The following is a 20,502-nucleotide window of genomic DNA, read 5'->3' as shown; positions in this document are numbered from 1 at the left end:
CTGAACCTGAAGTGGAGTAGTTTGAGCCGTAGCGTCTCCCTCTATTGTTGTAATCTGGTGCTACATAGTTGTTATGTGTGTAGGGATACATTTTCACCAGTGAGAATTTGGCGAAATCCTTTTTAAATTTTTCTATTTTGGTCATTAGAATATTTTCTCTGTAATCTCTATTGGTTTTGTTGGTTTCATCCAACTGTTTCTCATAGGCAGTCCCTTATATTAGAGTGTTGATTTTGCCTTCTAGGACCTGAATTTCAATCAAGATAGTGTCCACCTGGTGTTTCGCTGTACTAATGATAAGGATTAGCCAGTCGCGGGTGCATCGACACGCGATTTGTGACCAATCCCTCAAAAAGATTTTATCTGTAAGGAACAGCCTGGGTGTGTTGGCAACTATCAAGCCAGTAGGGGCCCATTTACCTGGTAAATACTCAGCCATGATGACTCCATGGACCGATGTTCTGGAATGTGATTTTTTAAGGTTCAATAGGGTGAGCCAATCGTCTTTTGTGCCTGCTGTAGTTTCTGGTAATGAGCCTAAGATACTTGGGTTATTGGTCAGAATGGTATTAAGCATTTCATCATCAAATGCCAGGCCAGCAAAGTCTGCCATAATGAAACAAACGGCAGTAGTCGAAGAAAGAGGTGAGCGGAGAGGACCTATAATAGTTTGTAGGCCTCTCAGTCTAGAACACCGACTTCATAAACTCACGTTGCGTAGCCAGCCGCGGCCAGTAGTGGGAGTACCGGCCAGGCGGTGACGTGGGCAGGCGGAGGGATAGGGTGGGGGTAGTAATGTATGGATTACGGACTTTAACAGGTAAGTAAACATTTAAATAAATAATACGAATTTCGTTGCGCGCACGGCATCGCATTTGGTGATGCAGTGCGCGCAAATAAATTTGTTACTACCGACCGCGGCTGTGTGCAGCTAATATCAGTAGATTTTGAGCCTGTGCTACTAGTCTGCTGTTGGTCCTGACATTTTTGGCGTGGGTTACCCCTACGTTTGGCCTTCCATCCTCCTGTTTTTGCTGAATTCGTTTTTGCTGGTGTTAGGACTGCTAACCAGTGCTAAAGTGCTTGTGCCCTCTGCTTAAAGCATGGTAAACTTGTCTGACACCCAATTCGCACATTTTATATACTGTAAGACCCTAGTAAAAGAGTACTGTCAGCGCACAAACCCATATCTTTATTTGAATTTCAGTGGCGGGCCGGCATCCGATCAGACTTTGGTACTCCCCGCTGAGTCCATGCCTCTTAGCTGACATAGAAGAGCAGAGCAAGCAAGAGCAAAGCATTTCTCATAACAATGACAGATGAGGGTCTTAGTTTTAAGCTTTACTCAATAAATTAAAATATAAAGTACATCAAGTTGGGCCATCAATGTAATCCCGCCAGACCTTCGGAAGATGAAGCGTAAAGAAGCATACAAGCTTAGCACACTGTGAATGGACTGTTGAGCGGATCCTTACAAATATGCCGAGGCGTTAAGTGGATCTTATTAGATGATGGTGCCACAAGAATAGCTATTGAGCTGACTGTATGGTTTTATGTTATTACTTTTATACATACTCTATAGCATAATGACACATATATTTTGGTCCTGAGAAATGCCTAGAACTTTTTAAGTCCTGTTTGGCAGAAACATGTTGAACATACAATAGGGTAATATCCTTAATCCGTATTCACATAGCTTTTTTAACGCTATCAACTGAGGGCACCAGAATAAAAGACTTTTTTGCCCACCAGGCGATAGTTTTACTCAATTTTACTTTATCTACATTTGCACTCTAACCCTCTCTCCCCACATAGGTAGTAATCATCGTGTGTAGAGCACCTCTGCTCCTCCGACGCGGAGGAGTTGTAGCCAACACTGGGTGCCTTGTGTTTCCGGTGTGAGGAGGGGACCCTATGATGAAGCAGGTAACCTTCGGGTGATTGAAGGTTCTCGTCCCAAAGGAGCAGTGCTCTCCACTTCCTTTCTTTTCCTGTTTTTCCTACCCACATACATAGTGTGTGTTTATCCATCAATGTTATCATCATCCAGCATTAAAATCAATAAGCATGTGCCTTAGTTAGGTTAAAATATAAACATAACATAGATTCTCCTTCATCGAATGAGGAAAGGGTCTTCTCCTTATGTGGAGAATCACTCTCTCTTTTATAGGGTTTTAGATAAAGAACACATACTGGCTATGTAACTATGGGAATAAGATTTGGCTGAATTTTGGATATACATAAATGGTCTTGCTGCTGTGCTCGGTTGGATACAATGTCAATGATTAACCTGCACAAGCTACTACACTTTTAGTTAGTAACAATTTAAGTTTGTACACAGGTTATGTAACACTGCTACAAAATTTGCATAAACACCAAACCAAACGAATGTCACTGGTGCAACCATGGTCAGACAGAGTTTTACACTTGCAGGATACAAGCCGAATATAAACACATTTTGGGTACAGAAATATTAGAAATGCACCTTCAAATGGTGAATTTGGCGATAGCTACTTTTACAGATGTAGTTATACTGGGATATGTCTCTGACATACATAAATTCACGAGACAACTAACTGCAATCGCACTTCTGCTGAGAGACATAGTCATCCACTGGATGGAGGGGGCCATCGCTGTCACTCCACGTGTGGTTCAGAAGTGTTGTGACCTGTAAAGATATGCTGCAACTTGTTTTGCCATGCAGCTAGCGACGTCAAGATTTCAAGGACATAGGGACAGCATATAATGCACATCTTGATCCTTTAAATGATAGCATGCAGGTGTAACCCTGTAACCAACTTTTGTGTCATGGGGAGGAAGAAAAATGAAGACTGTACTGTTAGTTTATGTAGACTACATTATAAAAGAAGTTCAGATATTGGCATGAAGGTGAATATGTTAGCAACATTTTGATGCATAAACTTACTCTGTGCAGAATATTTTGTATGTATTAAGTGCAATTAAATATATATTTTTTAAAGGTATAATCCGTAGCTGCATATTCTCAGTCTCACGTTAGAGGTGAATTCCATATTGAAATCATAAGATCATTAGCCTTCTAAAGACATTTCTGGAATTGTATAACAGCAATCTTCTCTAAAAATATTTGCCATGACGAATAAGATGGGGCTAGGTCATTAATATGACATCAATGATTCCTCCTTAACCGAGTTAAGTATAGTGTTTTAAATGACGAACAGTAAGAAGAGCAAAATTAAGGGAAAACGTTTTAAAAACTATGCCGAAACATGACCCAGAGGTGCAGCAGCGTGCTCAAATGATCCCTGGATCATTTTGATTTCCAGTAATTTTTGTGCAAAAGGGAGAGAGTAAGACTTTCACAGGGCAGCACACTCATCCTCTATTTCATCCAAGCGCTCATCATTCAGCTTCTGAATATAATTAATTGTGTAATACACAGATAATACAATCTGAACCCACACCTTTTATCTAATCATCAGCTAAGGAGATTGACACTTATGCAATTTGATAAGTAGATATTTAAGCAACAAAATAATTCACTTTTCTCATTTCCGCGGACAGGCTTTAAACAATTCAGAACAATGCAGCTGTTTTTAATTAAATCAGTGAAAAAAGTGTGCTAGGCTGCTCTAATATCCATGGCAATCCCTTGAAATTGAAAATTTGCTGGGTAACCACATAATTTCACTATGAGAAAGAGCTAATCAATTATGTTCAGTTTTTACATCTTACACTCTGATTTAAAATCAAAATGAAACATTTTTACCACTTCAGAAATCAATAAAGGTTTTGTTCAGGAATATGTTTTCAATGTATTTCAAATTAAAATGTCGTTTTCTAAACATTTTATACACCATTTTTGGATTGTGTCAATGAGAAAAAATGGAAAGGAATAAATAAATTTGACTGTGAGATGAATGCAGTTTATTTATCTTGGACCACTCATTTTGAATGTCTTCCTACCTTTCCTAACTGCATGCATATTAGAACTTTGAACTTGATTATATTAATCTAACACCTTCAGTTCATACTTTTCTTTATTTTGATGAGACAGAGCTGGAAAGCATTTGTTTTGTGATTGCGGGCTTTGTCCAATTTAATAGGATTGCTTTAAATTTCACCAACATTAAGAAGCTGGTAAAGGTTTAAAAAAAATAATAGGTGAAACCCCTTTCATGCTAATGCACACTCCAACAAAGAAGCTAATATTTTGTTAAAACATTTGCTGGAGATTTTGCACTAAATACATCACCTTTGGACCTGTATATGTGCAAAAAACATAATTTCACCCAGCCATATGTGTAATGATACATAATAAATATATTCGAAAAAAATCTGATGTATTGTATCTCTTCTACTGTTCACAAGGTTACTATTTTGATCTTTAAATTAATTTTGATAGTGAATGTAATAGAAAAGAAAAAGTCCCCTAAATCCCTCCTCATTAGACCTACTTAATTCAGGTAATATTAATCTTTTGCTGTGTTTTCTTTTTTGTCACTCTGTTACAGATGTCCTGTAAAACTAAGAAACTGAAAGTCAAAACCTTGCATGATCTGATGGACAGTTGGGTAATGTGCAGCATGGTCAATGCTTTCCTGCCGAACACATTTACTTTGGAAGTGCTCCTCAATGACAGGTCAATATTATAATTATAATTGTATACACAAGCTAGTGACAGTTAATTATCTCCCTAGGACACATGCCTGAAACTCACAAGGCCTAAATATTGTGATTTTAGGTAACTGAACAAATTTAATTACATGATATGTGGTAAATTACCTAGCTGTTGGACCAACATTCTGTCTAAAAAGGTGACAAAGGGCGTACTAATTCATAATGAATGACCTACTTCAGAAAATGTTAAACTGTTATTTTAGGATGGTAGAGGGTGAAATGTTGAAATTGCATCCTCTTGAAGCGCTTATGTTTTTGTCCCAAGCTCAGTTTCTACCATCACATCTTTACTCTGTTTGTACATTGCCCAATCATGTAATAATGGTAAACCTTATGGTTGTTTACTTTTGGGCAACACTCAGTACTGTTATCATGAATATTTATGGCTAAGGATGGCAAAAATGAGTATAAATAAATCTCTATACACCATGATTAAACTTTTCCATAACAGAAATTGGACAGAGTTTTCACTGAAATTCTTCACTAATATTTGAATGTTCTACATTTTTGTAAGTGATTCAGTGATATTGGCTAGCACATCTACTGGACTGCAATATCAATTGAAAATTGATTAACTATCAGTGTGAATAAGACACAAATCATGCTTTTCAGAAGACACTTAATTGATATGGAGCTAGAGGTTATCAATCAATCCAAATGTCTAGAACTTTCACTTAGGTGCACTAAGAGAGGGGTCATTAAAAGTGATTACAAATTGTGCAAGGAATTTTGCAGCCCATCTCTAATTTTTGCTACGTTTCATATGTACTAACAGGTTGCATTGTAAAGGTGGCTTCGGAATGACCTGCCTAATGAGTATGCATTAGGGAGGTTGTTATTTCCAACCACAGGAATGGTGGCCAGCAAGGTACAGTAGACCACCATTCCTCTGTTGACAATCCAAAACAGGAAATTTTAATTTAAAGCAGCTCGGGTTCATTAAAGAAACCGGTGCTGGTATTAAAAAAAGTTTCTACTTTGAGAAAACATTGAGGGGAGGGGCAGGCAGTGTTCCCTTGGAATACTGCCTACTCACCTTGAGATCATTGAATATCTGAGGAACATGACAATAGTTCTCAACAACATTATCGTGGTTGGCTGCAAAACATGCTTGCTTCCTGATTTAGGGGCTGTTTTATATACTCCATCGCAACAGCAATGGAGTGTCTATCCAGTCAAGATAATGGTGCCCCGGCCAGATTTAGATACATCTTTACCATAGGTTTAATCTCCCCAGAGACTACACTGTTTATGCCGTGATTAAATCCCTATGGCTGCCATGTGGAGTAAGGTTTGTCAGAGGAACATCTGTAATTCCATGTACATGATTTAGATGGGTGGAATGAAGGTCAGTTTTCACTGCCAGGAAAACCCTTGCGGAAAGGGGTAGTCAAAACTACTTAAATGAACCCCACAGGGCAAGGGCTCCCCTGATGATGGGAGCATTTTATTTTTAATTTTCGAAACGAAAATCCAGTTTCGGGATTTTCTGTTTTAAAATAGAAAAGAAAAGAGTTTGGTGTAGGGCTCCATCCAAACTGCAATAGACACGGGAGACGAGGAAGCCGGTGGCAGTGGCTAACTCTATCTGCTTTGCGCTGTGGGACACAAGGACTACTCTGTGAGCGCTGAAAATGAGCGTATTTTAAATTAGCGATTTACTGCTATTTTTAAAACTTTATTGTGTAAACTTAAAATTGATTTTTAATTGTGTGCACCTCACTTCTGGGCTGAGTTAAAGCTCGGGGGTCACTCACCTTCGCTACTCCTGCCCTGGTCCGCCGCGTCCATTCTGGGCGTTTGTTGCGGAGGGCGAGGAGGAGCCCAGCACTTCCGGGTTCTGTGGGGTCAGGTCAGTGCTCTAGCTGCGCTGTACACGATCCAGATAAAAGCGGGGAGGAGCACAGTCGCGAGGCGGAGAAGAGGAAGCCGGTGGCAGTGGCTAACTCTATCTGCTTTGTGCTGTGGGACACAAGGACTACTCTGTGAGCGCTGAAAACGAGCGTATTTTAAATTAGCGATTTACTGATATTTTTAAAACTTTATTGTGTAAACTTAAAATTGATTTTTAATTGTGTGCACCTCACTTCTGGGCTGAGCTAAAGCTCGGGGGTCACTCACCTTCGCTACTCCCGCCCCGGTCCGCCGCGTCCATTCTGGGCGTTTGTTGCGGAGGGCGAGGAGGAGCCCAGCACTTCCGGGTTCTGTGGGGTCAGGTCAGCGCTCTAGCTGCCACTCCTCTCCCTATTAATGTGTATGGGAAAGCGGACGCGCAGCGGACGCGTGCAGCGGACGCGTGCAGCGGGCACGAGGAAGGCGCGACGAAGTCTCGCCTAAGTCAAGCCCGTCTGCGCCCGTCCGCGGCCGAACGGGGCTCGGTGCCACTACCCCTGTGCAATCTGTGCCTTCCCACATACGCTATGAAAGACAGCAACTGTTAGATTTATGCCCCTCTAATGCGGGAATGTGCTGGCATATGATGGAAGCACTAACTCTTCGAAACTGCCCTATGTGTCCCTTCAAATTCCTAAGAGAACCAGCTAGTGAGGCAGACAAAGGAAGGTTCATCGGAGGCTTGCTAAATTGCAGATCATTAAGCAAGCACAACAATCAGATATGGGATCTCCTTCTGGATGAGAGGATGGATGTTCTTTTCCTAACGGAAACATGGCTTGGTGAACACTCAGACCCTGATATAATCGAAGCTATCCCGCCAGGCTACTCTCTCATCAGATTAGACAGGAAAGGCGGGAGGGGCAGAGGAATCGCCATTGTCATAAAGGCCCCGCTTGAATGCACTCTTGTGCCCTTGCAAATAGATAACTGCGAGGCCGGCCTTTTTTCTCTTAAACTTGGACCCCAACACACTGTATCAGGAATCCTTGTATATAGACCCCCCGGGAAGCTTAAGGAATTCAAACCCAATTTAGTGGAGGCTATAGCTCACCTAGCCATTAGAAAAAGTAGACTCCTGATATTAGGCGACTTTAATATCCACTTGGAGGATGAACTATCCAAGGAAGCTACAGACCTAAAGCAAGACTTGCTGGCCCTACAACTAGTACTAAACAACAAGGTCCCCACCCATATACATGGACACTTATTAGACCCTGTTTTTAGTAGCTGGAATGGAGTAAGAGTGAATCAGCCCATTCCTGTTTCCTGGTCGGACCACTTTTTAATCCCTTTCAAAATTCACTGCCCACATACAGATATTCACAGAGGGGAAAAAACAGCTATCCACGACGGAAATGGAAGCGTTTTTCACAAGATACCTTTAGTCAACTACTAGAGTTAGGGGGTCCACCAGGAGGCGCTGATTGCGAAAGCGCTAATAGCAATCTTGAGAAGCGTATTTTAAACGCTCTAGATGCGTCAGCCCCGATGTGTCCATCAAAGACAAGAAGCCGAGATAAAAAGTCTGCCCCTTGGTTTACGTCCGAGTTGCAGAATGCCAAATCAGAATGCAAAAAACTGGAGCGCAAATTGCGGGTGGATTTTTGCCCTCAAATTAAGACCACGTACAAGGAGGCACAGAGAAAATATAAAATCAAACTTCGAAGAACTAAGGCTGTACATTATAAAAATCGTATTGAGGAGGCAGAAAATTCCTCGAGAGAGTTGTTCAAAATTTTTAAAGAAATCTCAGTAGTAGTAAACACTAATACTCCAGATAACGATTCAGTCGAGGAATGTAACAGAATAGCCAACTATTTTGCTGGAAAGGTCCACGATATCTACGCCACCTTCTCAGGCGGCATAATCTGTGGACGAGACTTTGAGGAAAAAGTAGGGGCAAGCAGGGTAGAGAACTGGCTCAGAGTCTTCTCGGTACCCCCTGCAGAGATACTAACCAACATCTGTCAGGGTATCAAATCTGGTTCCCCTAGAGACCCAGCACCTCCTCGGGAACCTATATCAGGCATGTACTTCAGGTCTCTTTTGCCTCCTGAACTCTCCCTGATGACTGGAAGAAAGCAATAGTTCTTTCCATCAAAAAGAAACCAAACATTAGCCTTGAAGTGCTCGAAAACTTAAGACCCATCTCCTTACTACCGTATTTGGCCAAAGTGGCAGAGAAAGTGGCCAACATACAACTAATGGCTCACTTAGAGAATAACAACCTCCTGCACCCTTCTCAATCAGGCTTTCGACCGGGTTTCTCCACTGAGACGGCCCTATTGAGAGCAACAGAGACCCTGCAGCAAGGGGCGGACTCCGGAAACTTAAGACCCATCTCCTTACTACCGTATTTGGCCAAAGTGGCAGAGAAAGTGGCCAACATACAACTAATGGCTCACTTAGAGAATAACAACCTCCTGCACCCCTCTCAATCAGGATTTCGACCGGGTTTCTCCACTGAGACGGCCCTGTTGAGAGCAACAGAGACCCTGCGGCAAGGGACGGACTCCGGACATACCATGGCACTGATAATGCTTGACCTCAGGGCGGCTTTTGACACTGTAGCTCATTCCATCTTGCTACAGTGTCTAAACAAGCAGGGATCACGGAGTCCGCGCTAAGCTGGTTGAAAGCATTCCTTACTGACCGTAGTTTTCAGGTCCAAAGGGGCTCCTTCAAATCCTCTGCCATAGCACTAGAACAAGGGGTGCCCCAGGGCTCAGCTCTGAGTCCAAGCTTGTTTAATCTGTACATGGCCCCATTGGCAGAAGTGGTGCAAGCGTATGGAGTGGAGTTAGTCTCCTACGCTGACGACACCCAACTGCTGATCTCTCTGTCCCAAGCCCCTGAAACAGCAGCATCCAACTTCAAGGCCTGTATGCAGGCGTTAGCAGGATGGATGAATTCGCACTGTCTAAAGCTCAATGGCTCCAAGATGGAGGTTATGGTGATTGGAGGAAGCAACTCTAGCTGGACAGTGGACTGGTGGCCAACATGTTTGGGCCCCACGCCCAATCCCAGTAAGGAGGCAAAGAACCTGGAAATATGGGTTGATCCCAAACTGTCCTATGAGGGCCACGTCAACTGATTAGTGGGAAAGTGCTTTGGGATATTGAAAACCTTCAACCACACATTGGATTTACTCCAGCTGGAGGCTCGACGCACCATGGCCCAAGGCTGGTCACGTCCCGTATGGACTACGGCAATGTGCTGCTTTTAGGCACCACGGAAAAAAACCTAGGGCGATTGCAAGTGCTCCAAAATACCGCCGCCCGTCTAGTGCTGAGACTTCCTAAAAGAGCAGCTTTTAAACCTGCTCTTGCAGCGCTACACTGGCTACCAGTCAGTGTGATGTATAAAGCACTCTTAATATGTCACAGGATTGTATGGCATAAAGCTCCATCCTATCTTTCTGACCTGGTACATATTTATGAGCCAACTAGAGCACTACTAGGAGCGGGTCTACTAAAAATTCCCCACGTCAATAGAGCTAAATTGGGTGGGCGCTCTTTCAGACTGCTGGCAGCCAGCAACTGGAACAAATTCCCGATCAGCCTAAGATTAGAAGGATCTGAAATCAAGTTCAGAAAACTTCTTAAGACCCACTTGTATAACATCTAACTTCACAGCTGAACTGAGGAGTTTGCTTGCTCTGAGCTACTTTCCTCTCTTCGTAGCGCGGGGACACGCCGAGATGGCATCACCAGGCGCTTTATAAATCTCTTTATTATTATTATTATTATTATTATTGACAAGAACTGCTGTGCTGGCAGTTGCTGCCAATGTTAAATAAGAGATCACAACTTGGTGGTCATTTATAAATTCCGGCAGCTGCATCTCCTTAAGGGCGACTGAGTAATTTACTCGATTGTACTGGTGAAGAAACAGGCCACCTGTCAGCATTTTAATTGGTTCCTAAGTCATTGCCCAACAGTAGCATCATTTCTTCTTTTTGCTTGCTGAAAATATTTTATTGATGTTTAAAACATAGCTACAATACCAAAAGCAAATTTCACCATAGTTCAAACAACTTGAATTGGAAATTGAGTAAAATGGAAACTAAAAAGAGCTACATAAGAATTAAAAGAGAATTCATATGATGTTAACGAGATATCCAGTGTAAGATACAAATAATTATATTAACTATTAATTATTATCGCCTGGATAGTTTGTTTTTGTTCTACCTGATTACTGGACTTATCCTTTTGAGTGAGTTTAATTAACTGAGTTTTACTCATGGAAACTCTGTTAAAATCGATTGAAAGGACAAGCCGCTGGTGACTGCCTTTTATGATAAGGTCTGCTGCTGAGCTAAGAGGCTCTGAGTTGCCTGCATATCACACTCGCACACACATGTGCACATGTGTGCAGGTTGTGCGAGTGAGACTACCGTCCAGCTGAGCCCAGTATCTGTGCACTGATAGCCTGTTACTGACCGGGCCGTTCAGTTATTAATACTGGCCAAGAGTGGTCTTGTAATATTTCATAGTTTACTTCTGTAGTGCTTAACTGAGAAGGGAATGCTTTACTGAGGGTGAAATCTGCAAAATATAGTTTCCCTATAGTTAAGCCTAGAGAGGTGTGTGAAATGTTGCTTGAACTTAAAATACCTTGAAAAGAGGGATTTGGCAAAACAGGAACAGTTTGTTTCATTTAACAATGTGGCTGGGAGCGCAGTCACAAGCATAGGGTCTGAGGACGGTCTCAATTTACAGTCGGCCTAACATGGTTTTTTATACAGTTCATTGAATGTAATAAAATAGTGACCTTTTTGGTAAGGAAAGTGTACCTCTGTCTTTGGAGTCATAAATTAATGTATTGAATGAGGAATCTAGATGGGCATTGATCTTGCGGGGACACAATGTGGCAAGTGGGTAATTTGTCTAACTTGGGGGGCTGTTCAGCAGTATTTTAAGCACTCCTGAAGCATAGGCTTTTGCCCATAGGCTTTGGAGGTTAGGATCTCTATGGTGGTTCCTAATGTAGTTATGGTCTTTGGGGAGGCTGTGCAGCAGCATATTAGGAGTAGATGACAAAATCATGCTCTTGGTTTATTGAAATTGAAATGATTGATGGACAAGCATGTTTCACACAAAGAGACACCTGGGTTTTAGGACAAACTCCCTAATCCACAGAGGTGGTATGCTGAGCGCCCTGTAGGTTACTGGTTACCAATTAGTTCAGGTGGCATGCTTCATCATTGAGATTCTCCTGGAACCGTGACAGCAGATCAAAGTTCGGCCTACAACTCCCACTCTAAGTAGGAGGTGCTCTTCAGATATTAAACAGGTAGGTTACTGTGAGCTTGTTGATAACACTTACTAATATAGTGCGACCAAACCATGGTACAATGTATCACCACAAAAGTGTGTGTTAAAAATATATATGGTCATGGCATTAGTACAAAGCACGCATGCTTACCCGCAATCGTCTAGTGTCGTGCCTCAACGCCAGGGACGCTGGCATGGGGCTCAGGGTGCACTCTGTCCTATAAGGAGGGAAATAGGTAAATATTACATTGATAACATTGCAAGCCTCCTTGGTGCTGGCATACTCAGCCAACATTGGCCATTCAAGTAGCGACAAGAAACAGCCTGGCTGTGGCATGTCATGTACGGAAGAAAGGAATAATTAGTAAAAGAATGACGCAAGTGCTGTGTTACGACTCGGTCATAAACATAAGACAGTTTGACATGAAAGTGTGATGAGGAGGCATGTATATGTAGGATGAAGACCTCACCATCTAAAGCGCTGGCCAAAGGATCAGGGTTGCACTGGTTAAATAGTCCATGTAGAGTAGAGGTAATGCTGGGTAAGAAAGCTATCTGTCCAAACGGCCCTAGTATGCTATGAATAATAGTGGAGATTCTGAGGAGCGAACAGTGCATACTTCGTTGCACTCTTAATGCCAAGAGAAAACAGCATGCTGTCTATGCCGCTCACTGAGTTATTTAAGAGAGCAAAGTTATCAGTACTGGTGTGCTGTGCCAGTCGGCGGTGGTATTCACTCTGCGGCCCGCACAATCTGTGCTTCTTGGTACTCACAATAGGAGGTAAGACGAGTTTTTCATAGCGAAGAGTACATGTTCTAATCAATTAGTCTTGAAAAGATAAATGTGCCCATAGGTTGAAAATGACAAACGGGGCCACTCCGAAGCCTGGTGTCTAAAGAGAATAATGCTCCAATTGTACACGGTGAATTAAATATGATAAAGCATTTGTGGAAGGTCATACTCATTTTTTTTAACCACTAGGTGTGGCTTAAAACGCAGCGTGTGCACAGAAGGAGCCATGGGCAATTTCTGAACTGCAACTTTGAGCCATGTCAAGCCTCAGCATGAGAAAATTGACGCCGGAGGAGATTCTGTCACTAAACTTTAAAGAAGCATCCAAAAATGGACTGTGGAGTAAGCGTGCTCCTCAGATTCTGTAAACCAGTGAAGGGAGTGCTGCTCAGGGGAGAAGAAGCCTCATGATACAGTGAAAAGGATGTCACGTTACAAATACAGCATGGCACATGTGAGCTGCTTACCTTGGGTTGGTGCCCATCTGAAGTCTGACTGGGAGATGTAGAGAAGTGCTTTACATATTATCAAAGGTTGGACCTAGTTGTATATTTTGTGACATACTGATATTTGAAAGGACCGTGGCTATAAGTTCAGAGGAAAAGGACCAACCAAAATCAACAGAGGTTGTCATGTGGGTGTAGGCTTACTACACGGTCATCCACCCTGTTGTATAAGAGTCTGTGCCTTAATAGTGCTGGAGGTGCACAAGAGTTGCTGAAGCTAGACTGTCATTGTCTAGATGTCCATGGTATCTCATCGTTAAGAACGTTCACATGGCTTTCCAACTTAAAAATCGAGAGTTGTTCTTTAACATAAAGAAACTGAGATATCTTGGACTATGGCCAGTGGTGTTGTTTTGTCTAACACCATCTAGCGATGGCTGTATGGCCTTCTTCAATAAAATGATTGGTAAATTTCGTGGACAGTTTTTTGCATCTTATGGCGCTCCTATGCACAGTAATGCGTGTTCTGATTTTGCGGGTAGTCATGCTAACATGCCTCAGAAGGCAAGCACAAGTAACAAGATAAATCAGTTTCTCTCTGTTACAATTTGTTTGCTGTCTGAGCTTCCAGGGTGCATCGTGCCAATATCTACATGTGTGGTACACTCGTGTAAAGGCACACACACCACAGGAGCCATACTGAAAGTATCCTTACACAGGCTGTAAAACCCACAATGTTTCCTGTCTGTTATTGGGGGAAGGAAGGAGTCTGGTCTGTTTGACTCTCAGATTCTGACTTTGTTTGAAAGTCAACAAGGGCCGCTTTGTATTGTCTGATCAACCTTTTTCAGTATGTGCCATTTGCTGCATAGGGCCTCTTGATGGAAGAGGAGAGGCTGCTAAAAATGTTGACATAGACTAGTCTCTTGAGTGGGGGGTTGGGTGGTCTAGTTTCTAAGGGTCCAGCCCGGTTGTTGTTTCGTGGCCTTTAGCCGCTGAATGTATCAATGGTGCAGGGTATTCCCTATGTAAAAGTTGGATGGGCAGGTCTTGAGCATGACATTTAAATTTCTCAACTTGAGAGCAGTTTCGTATCAATCGAAGAAACTGGCTGAATAGTAGATTGTCCCTGAGTGACTTTCGGTGAAAGCTGTTGTAGGACGGGAGAGCATTCCTTGCCATGGATTTTCTGTTGTGCTCAGTTGCATGAATGCGGGCACAGGAACATATCAATAAGTCTAGAAAAGGGAGCTTGTCTTCACTGATTTCTGAAGTGATTTGGGGAGTTCATATATTCATGAAATGATCCTATTGATGCTGCATCTCTGTTCCAGTGACAAGGATGTCATCAACATAACATTTCCAAATGTTTATGTTGGAGCAGTATGGATTCTCATCAAAGAGAACATGCTTGCTTTCCAAGTCATGCATATAGACATTTGGCAGACTTGGGACGAGGGTACTGCTTATCGAAGTCCCTGAGGTTTGAAAGTATAGACAGTGCTCAAAGTGAAATAAATTCTCTTTCATTGGCACACTCCATAATGAAAGTGATAGGTGTGAAGACATCATGGAGACAGTCTGAGCAGGGACTCTACAGTAGCAAGAATCTGATCTTGAGGGATGCAGGTGTTTAGTGACTCAACATCAAAAGAGATTAAGAGCTCAGTGCTTGTGTCCAAGGCTAGACTGTCAAGGTGTTGGAGGACATCTTTGGTATCTTATAGGTACCCGGGCATGGCTCATCAAAGAGGTCTTAGGAAAAAGCCTATGGACTGAGAAAGGGGTTCTAGCAGTGACTGGATCCCTGAGATAATAGGTCTGTCCGGATGGGGGCTGATGTATATAAAAGTACGGTGTAGCCGGGCCAGATGCAATCAAGAATTCGGCTTCTTTGGCTGTTATCCATCCTGTGTCTTTAACGTCTTCCACCATCAGTTTGATGCTGGCCTGAAGGTGTTTGGTAGGATCGTATTTAAGGGGTCGATAGGAGCCCCTAACACTGAGTTGTCTCCGGTTTTCAGCCATGTAGGCAGTGTCAAGAAGGACAATCTCTCTTTGTTGTGATAGCCGTATCTATACTCAATGTGGTAATGACTTTCTGTTCAGATTTAGAGAGCCTGTAAAAAGGTTGTCACACATTGTGTTTGTTAGTCTCCATATCTTTCGCTACTACCTTCTCATAGGCCAGTACTTCAGGAGGAAGCATGTGAGAGGAGGGGTGAAAAACGTTACATTTATCTTTAAAAAGTAGTGCAGACCTATTTTGCAGAAGAACTTGGCCAATTCCTTGTGAGTTTTGGAAATCGTCATCTTTGAGCGCAGGGACAAAGACCAACCCTTTCTTTAATAGGCTGGTTTCTTGTGGTGTCTGGATACAGCTGTTGAGAGTGAAGATTGTCTTGCTGCTTGTCCCTGGTTGTGGGTCTCCCTTCGTCAGTCTCTTTCTTTGTAAGTGGGACGGTGGGGGTCTCCAATGTACATGACTGTTGTGTTGTGTTGTCTTCTTCTTCCCATTGATCTCAGTCTGCTTGGTCCTTAAAAAGTAGGGTTGTGAAAATGGGGTTGAGATGGTTGAAAGTATTGCATTGGGAAACACCAGAGAGTTGGAGGCCACCATTTGTTAGGGGGCACGAAGAAGGGTTCAGCCTGCCCCCACGTCATTTCTTTGAGAGGAGGTGCAGTTGGACCCACTGAATCCTGGATCAGAACTGCCTGACCACTCATCTCTGTCTGAAGAGCGATTGTGTGGGTCCTGCTTTTGCCCAGTTGAGCCTTTCTCTTTTTGATTTGTGGATGATGGAGTGTAATTATCACCTGTGTATAGATACACCATCTCAAATGAGAACTGAGCCAGATCCTTCTTGAATTTTTTAATTTTAGATGTTAGTAAGGAGTCTTTGTAGTCTTTGGCTGTTTTAGTGGTGTCTTCCATCCATTTTTTATGCTAGGTCGCGGCAACAATTGTCTTTAGGTGTGTCTCTGGGACTTAAATTTGCACTAGGATTGCCTCCCCAACCCGAATGTTAGTATTGGTGATCATCAGAAGGAGCCAGTCCCAGGCGCAATGGCAAGCAATAAGGACCAGTCTTTTCTGAACACCTTATCATCAGGAAACACTCTTGGGGCATTAGTAACTATCAAGACCATTGATGCACGCACTGTTGCCCTTTAGATATTCAGTCATAATTGCCCAGTGAAGGGAAGAATAGTTTTGTGAATTCCTAAGATTGATCAATTTGGTCCAATCATCCGATTGGGCCAAAGTATGAGTAATGGGTGTATCTAGTAGACGTGGGCTGGTGAGCTTGGATTGAGCCAAGGAATCCTGTGACAGTCCTGTAAGTTCCGCCATCTCAGTAAGTCAGTAAAAGAGTGGGCATGTAGCGAAAGAGGAGTCTCAAGCCTATGCAATGTAAGATTAAACTAAGATAATGGCCCACAGCTGCAGCTGTACATGTACAAGTAAACACAAAAAGAGGGTCGGGAGATTTGGAGACCCACAGGTGTTCACTTCCAACTAATATATCTTTCACACAAAGTTAACAGTGAACCATTACAATGTAATGCCGAAGTTCACACTAGAATATAATATAGCTAGTAAGGGAAAAGGCTTAACCATATTTGGTTCAATTAAGGTCCGTTTAGGAGCTGTACTAAGATCCATAGTTTAAATTCATAAACATGCATGCCTTCTTGAACAAGCATTTGCAATGCTAACTGGCTTTCAGAAAATATGGTCTTCCTTTTTAGGTCGAGCATTCGAGACCTCTTGATTATACTTTAGTATATACTTATACGTGTATGTACTTTGTGGGTTTGGGAGATCAGCCCTAGGTCTTGTCTGCTCCTGCTTAGGGACTTTGTTTTCTGTTCAACTGCCTCTATTTAACTGTCTTGATAGAAAACGACCAGCAGAGGTCAGTAAAATACCACAATTGCTTTTTGCTGACGGACATTATATTTTTAATTTTCTGGCAACAGCCTCTTTAACTCCATGCGCGCTAGCGGAATTCCGCTCCTGCGCTGAGTTTTTGTAAATCGCACTTTACGTGACGAGCTGGGCTCGTCATCAGCGTGCGAGGAGGCTACGCCATGACGAGCCCAGCTCGTCATCAGCGTGGAAGGGGTTAACTTTCTTGAGAAAAAACGACCAGCAGTGTCAGTAAAATACCAGAATCACTTTCTCTAGATTGCAGTCCATAGAAATTGTCTTCCATGAGCACCTGTAGACAACATTTTTTTTAAAACTTGTATTTTCAGTGATATTACCACCGAAGACCCTCATTTTATATTAAAAACAGAGCTTTGGACTATACCATTTCCCGCTGAAAGGCAATATTTCTCTCCATGTGATCCCATACCTGGCATGTCACGTAGTTTGGTCCTTACTTTCCCTCCATGTTAAAGATTAGTAGATGTTTTAGCACCCAGGCTAATGTGCTACATAGCTAAATACATATAAGGCCCCGAAGGCGAGACCGATTGCATTGCAAATGCTTGTTATAAGTGCACAGTGTCTATAGTAATTTTGAATTTCTATGTTAATGCATGAAGCGGAAAGCACAAATCAGATGTGCAGTTTGCAGTTCATGAAACATAGAAGGTTATAGGAGAATCGTTCGCTCCTATCTAAAATTTAGTTCCTTCTTTTTCTAACTGCCGTATGCATATTGTAATATTATTTCTCTATTTATAACCCCTGAAGAAAATATTTCGACTTAAATTATTAAAATTACATGATGATCTAATCTGTAACGTGGACTTTTATTTCTTTTTGAAAGGTGGACTGTGAATATCGCCCTCAGAACCCTTGAAGCTCTTCTGCGTGTATCAACCTCATTTTCATCAGATGACCTCGTTAAGGTTGGTAATATCAGGAAGCGTCTTGAACAGGTTGCTTGTTTTTTCTCACTCTTGAGGTTGCTGCTTTCTGTTCTGTTTTTCTATTCCTCTGTCTTTCCGCTTAGTTTGTTTTTCCTGCTGATGCAGAAAGTGCTGGTCCCCGAAAATGAGTACCGGTGGCACCCACCAGCAACCACAGGCTCAGATTAGGCACTGCATGGTTCACTACTTCACAAACCAAAGGAAATGTTGAAAGGGGTTATACTGAGCACTAAATCACAACTCCTTCGAACGGAAACCATTCACGCCTTGCTGGAATTTGCAGTGATCTAACAATTGAGCAAGCATCTGGCAGAGAAGACCACACTGCCCTATTTCGTTCCTTTACTTTTACTAATAACTTTTGAGCCTGATCCTCTTCTCTCTGAATACTTAATTTACCATCTCGAGTTTGACTCAGGAGACTCTGGGTTTCAAGTATTTAATATGATCCGAGCAGTAACACTTAAACAACATTTATACCAATTATAAATCATCACAATATGAATAATATGCTATATACATTACTAACGATGTATTAACTACGTTCTACAAACTGAATCTTTGAGTAATGTTTGGCTAATAGATTTTGTTATCCCCTATCTCCATTGTCTAATTTTATCAGCATAAGACAGATGAAAAGAAGGAGGAGGTCCCAATGACATTTGAACATTTGCTATGTCTGTTGTCTGGGAAATGGCTAACCATAAATGTTACACATTTATTTGCCCTTCCACTTGCCTCCGGACATAAATACCTGACCTCTCACTTTCCTATTTGTCTCATTTTCTGGGGCAGATTTGGGACCGAAAAGCCCTTTGGGTGGTGATGGACTTGTACCCCTGCCTTGAATGATGATAGGCGGACTCAGGTCATGTGTGTGTGCCATGACATAGGCATGTCTTGAGGATTGTGTATTTTTTTGAACGGGAAGCAGGCCCAAGACACTACCCACGTAGTGGTGAAAGGCCACTGCCTTTACCAGGAGTTTAGCAGCTTGAGCTCAGTGTTTGCAGAATACCATGTAGTGATCAGTAGCTGTGAACAAGCCTTTTAATCTGTGTCACTGGAGTAAGGCCCACAGGCTCACTCATTTAACCCCTTCACTGCGGCGGCAATTCCGCCGCAGTGCTAGGGAGTGGGGGGGGGGGCGCGCGGCTCACCTGCGCTTGTGACGGAACCGCTCCGTCACGCGCCTCGATTGAGCTGTGCTAGTGACGGAACGGTTCCATCACAAACGCCCACGCTCAATAGAACGTGCTGCGCAGGCGCGTCGAGCGGGCCGTGACGGAACCGTTCCGTCACTAGCACAGATCACCCGAGGCGCGTGATGGAACGGTTCCGTCATAAGCGCCGAACGGGTTAAAGGTTTGCTGCTTGCCTACATCGGTTTAATGTACAGTCCTGCGCAGTGGATGTGTGTTATACATGTGCGGGGGTATATGTGTGTCTTTAATGGCAACATTCAAGGATGGTGCAGTGAGAGTGTGTTACATGCACGTGCTGGATACATGTGTGCCTGTGAATGGTACAATTCATGGACAATGCTGAGTTAAATTTTGGTAGACTCAGGGCTTACTGAAGGAACATGAGGAGTCCCTAAATACAGAAACACCACGATCACAAGACTTCCTTTACTAAATATCCAATCAATTGATCTAAAAATTACAAAGATTGAAAAATACCTGAAGGAAGAAACAGACAACACTACAACAATATGTGTTATAACCTCAACAGAAAGAGACAATAACCATATTTCATTATTACAGCCAGACCATCAGGATCCCCATAAAACCTTGCAGCGCCATAGAATCTTTAAAGATATCCTTTGCACAACCTGTGCAGGAAAGGTAGCCAGATACCTACTCAACAAGACCCCGGTACAAGGTTAATTCCAGACTTAGCTCAAAACCTATCAGGCCTTTCCTCAAATATGAAAACTTTGCCCCGTATGATCCACCAAATTACAGGCTGATATCAAATGGACCATTCTTAGGCAAAATGTTTGCGAGAGCAGTGTTTACTCAACTCTCTAATTTGACCAAACATTATGACTTAATGTAAGATCAACAGTTCAGTTTTAAACAAGGCAAATGCACAGAGTCAGCTATTATATCCATCTGCGATTATCTAAAACTCACATTGTACAAAAAGGAGTAGCTTCATTATTACTTCTAGATTTGTCTGCTGCATTTGATACTATCCACCACAACATCCTACTGCAAAGACTTCACAATAACGGAATCTGGGCAAATGTTTTGAAATGTTTTGAAATGGATTCCATCTCATCTCACAGACAGGCAAAGTGTAATCTATCTACCCACGTTCACATCACCTCCTCGCAAACAACACTGTGGCTTTTGTGCCATCATATACCCTCTATTATTCAACATCAACCTAACCCCCTTACCAAATCTATTTTAATGTTACAACCTCACATTACAACAATGCAGATGACACCCAAATCATTTTAAAAATAGAAAGCCCTGAAGACCTTCTCAATTCAAAACTTGATGACTGTCTTTGAGTCACAAGGATGATGAAGA

At 42.4% G+C, this 20,502-nt stretch overlaps 1 protein-coding gene across 1 annotated transcript in view; it reads left to right on the top strand.

The window, feature by feature from the left end:
• LOC147751414 (uncharacterized) overlaps window positions 1–20,502 on the top strand; it is a 609,436-nt gene that overhangs the window by 219,512 nt on the left and 369,422 nt on the right. Inside the window, exons 7-8 of the mRNA XM_086933195.1 lie at window positions 4,494–4,621; window positions 17,857–17,938. Of these exons, the coding sequence (XP_086789321.1) occupies window positions 4,494–4,621; window positions 17,857–17,938 (210 nt within the window). The remainder of the gene's footprint in view (window positions 1–4,493; window positions 4,622–17,856; window positions 17,939–20,502) is intronic.

The sequence above is a fragment of the Lissotriton vulgaris genome, chromosome 1_1 (genome assembly GCF_964263255.1).
Source record: "Lissotriton vulgaris chromosome 1_1, aLisVul1.2, whole genome shotgun sequence".
NCBI classification, from domain to species: Eukaryota; Metazoa; Chordata; class Amphibia; order Caudata; family Salamandridae; genus Lissotriton; species Lissotriton vulgaris.
The sequence above is the reverse complement of the archived record's forward strand: the minus strand, read 5'-3'. Positions and strand labels throughout refer to the sequence as shown.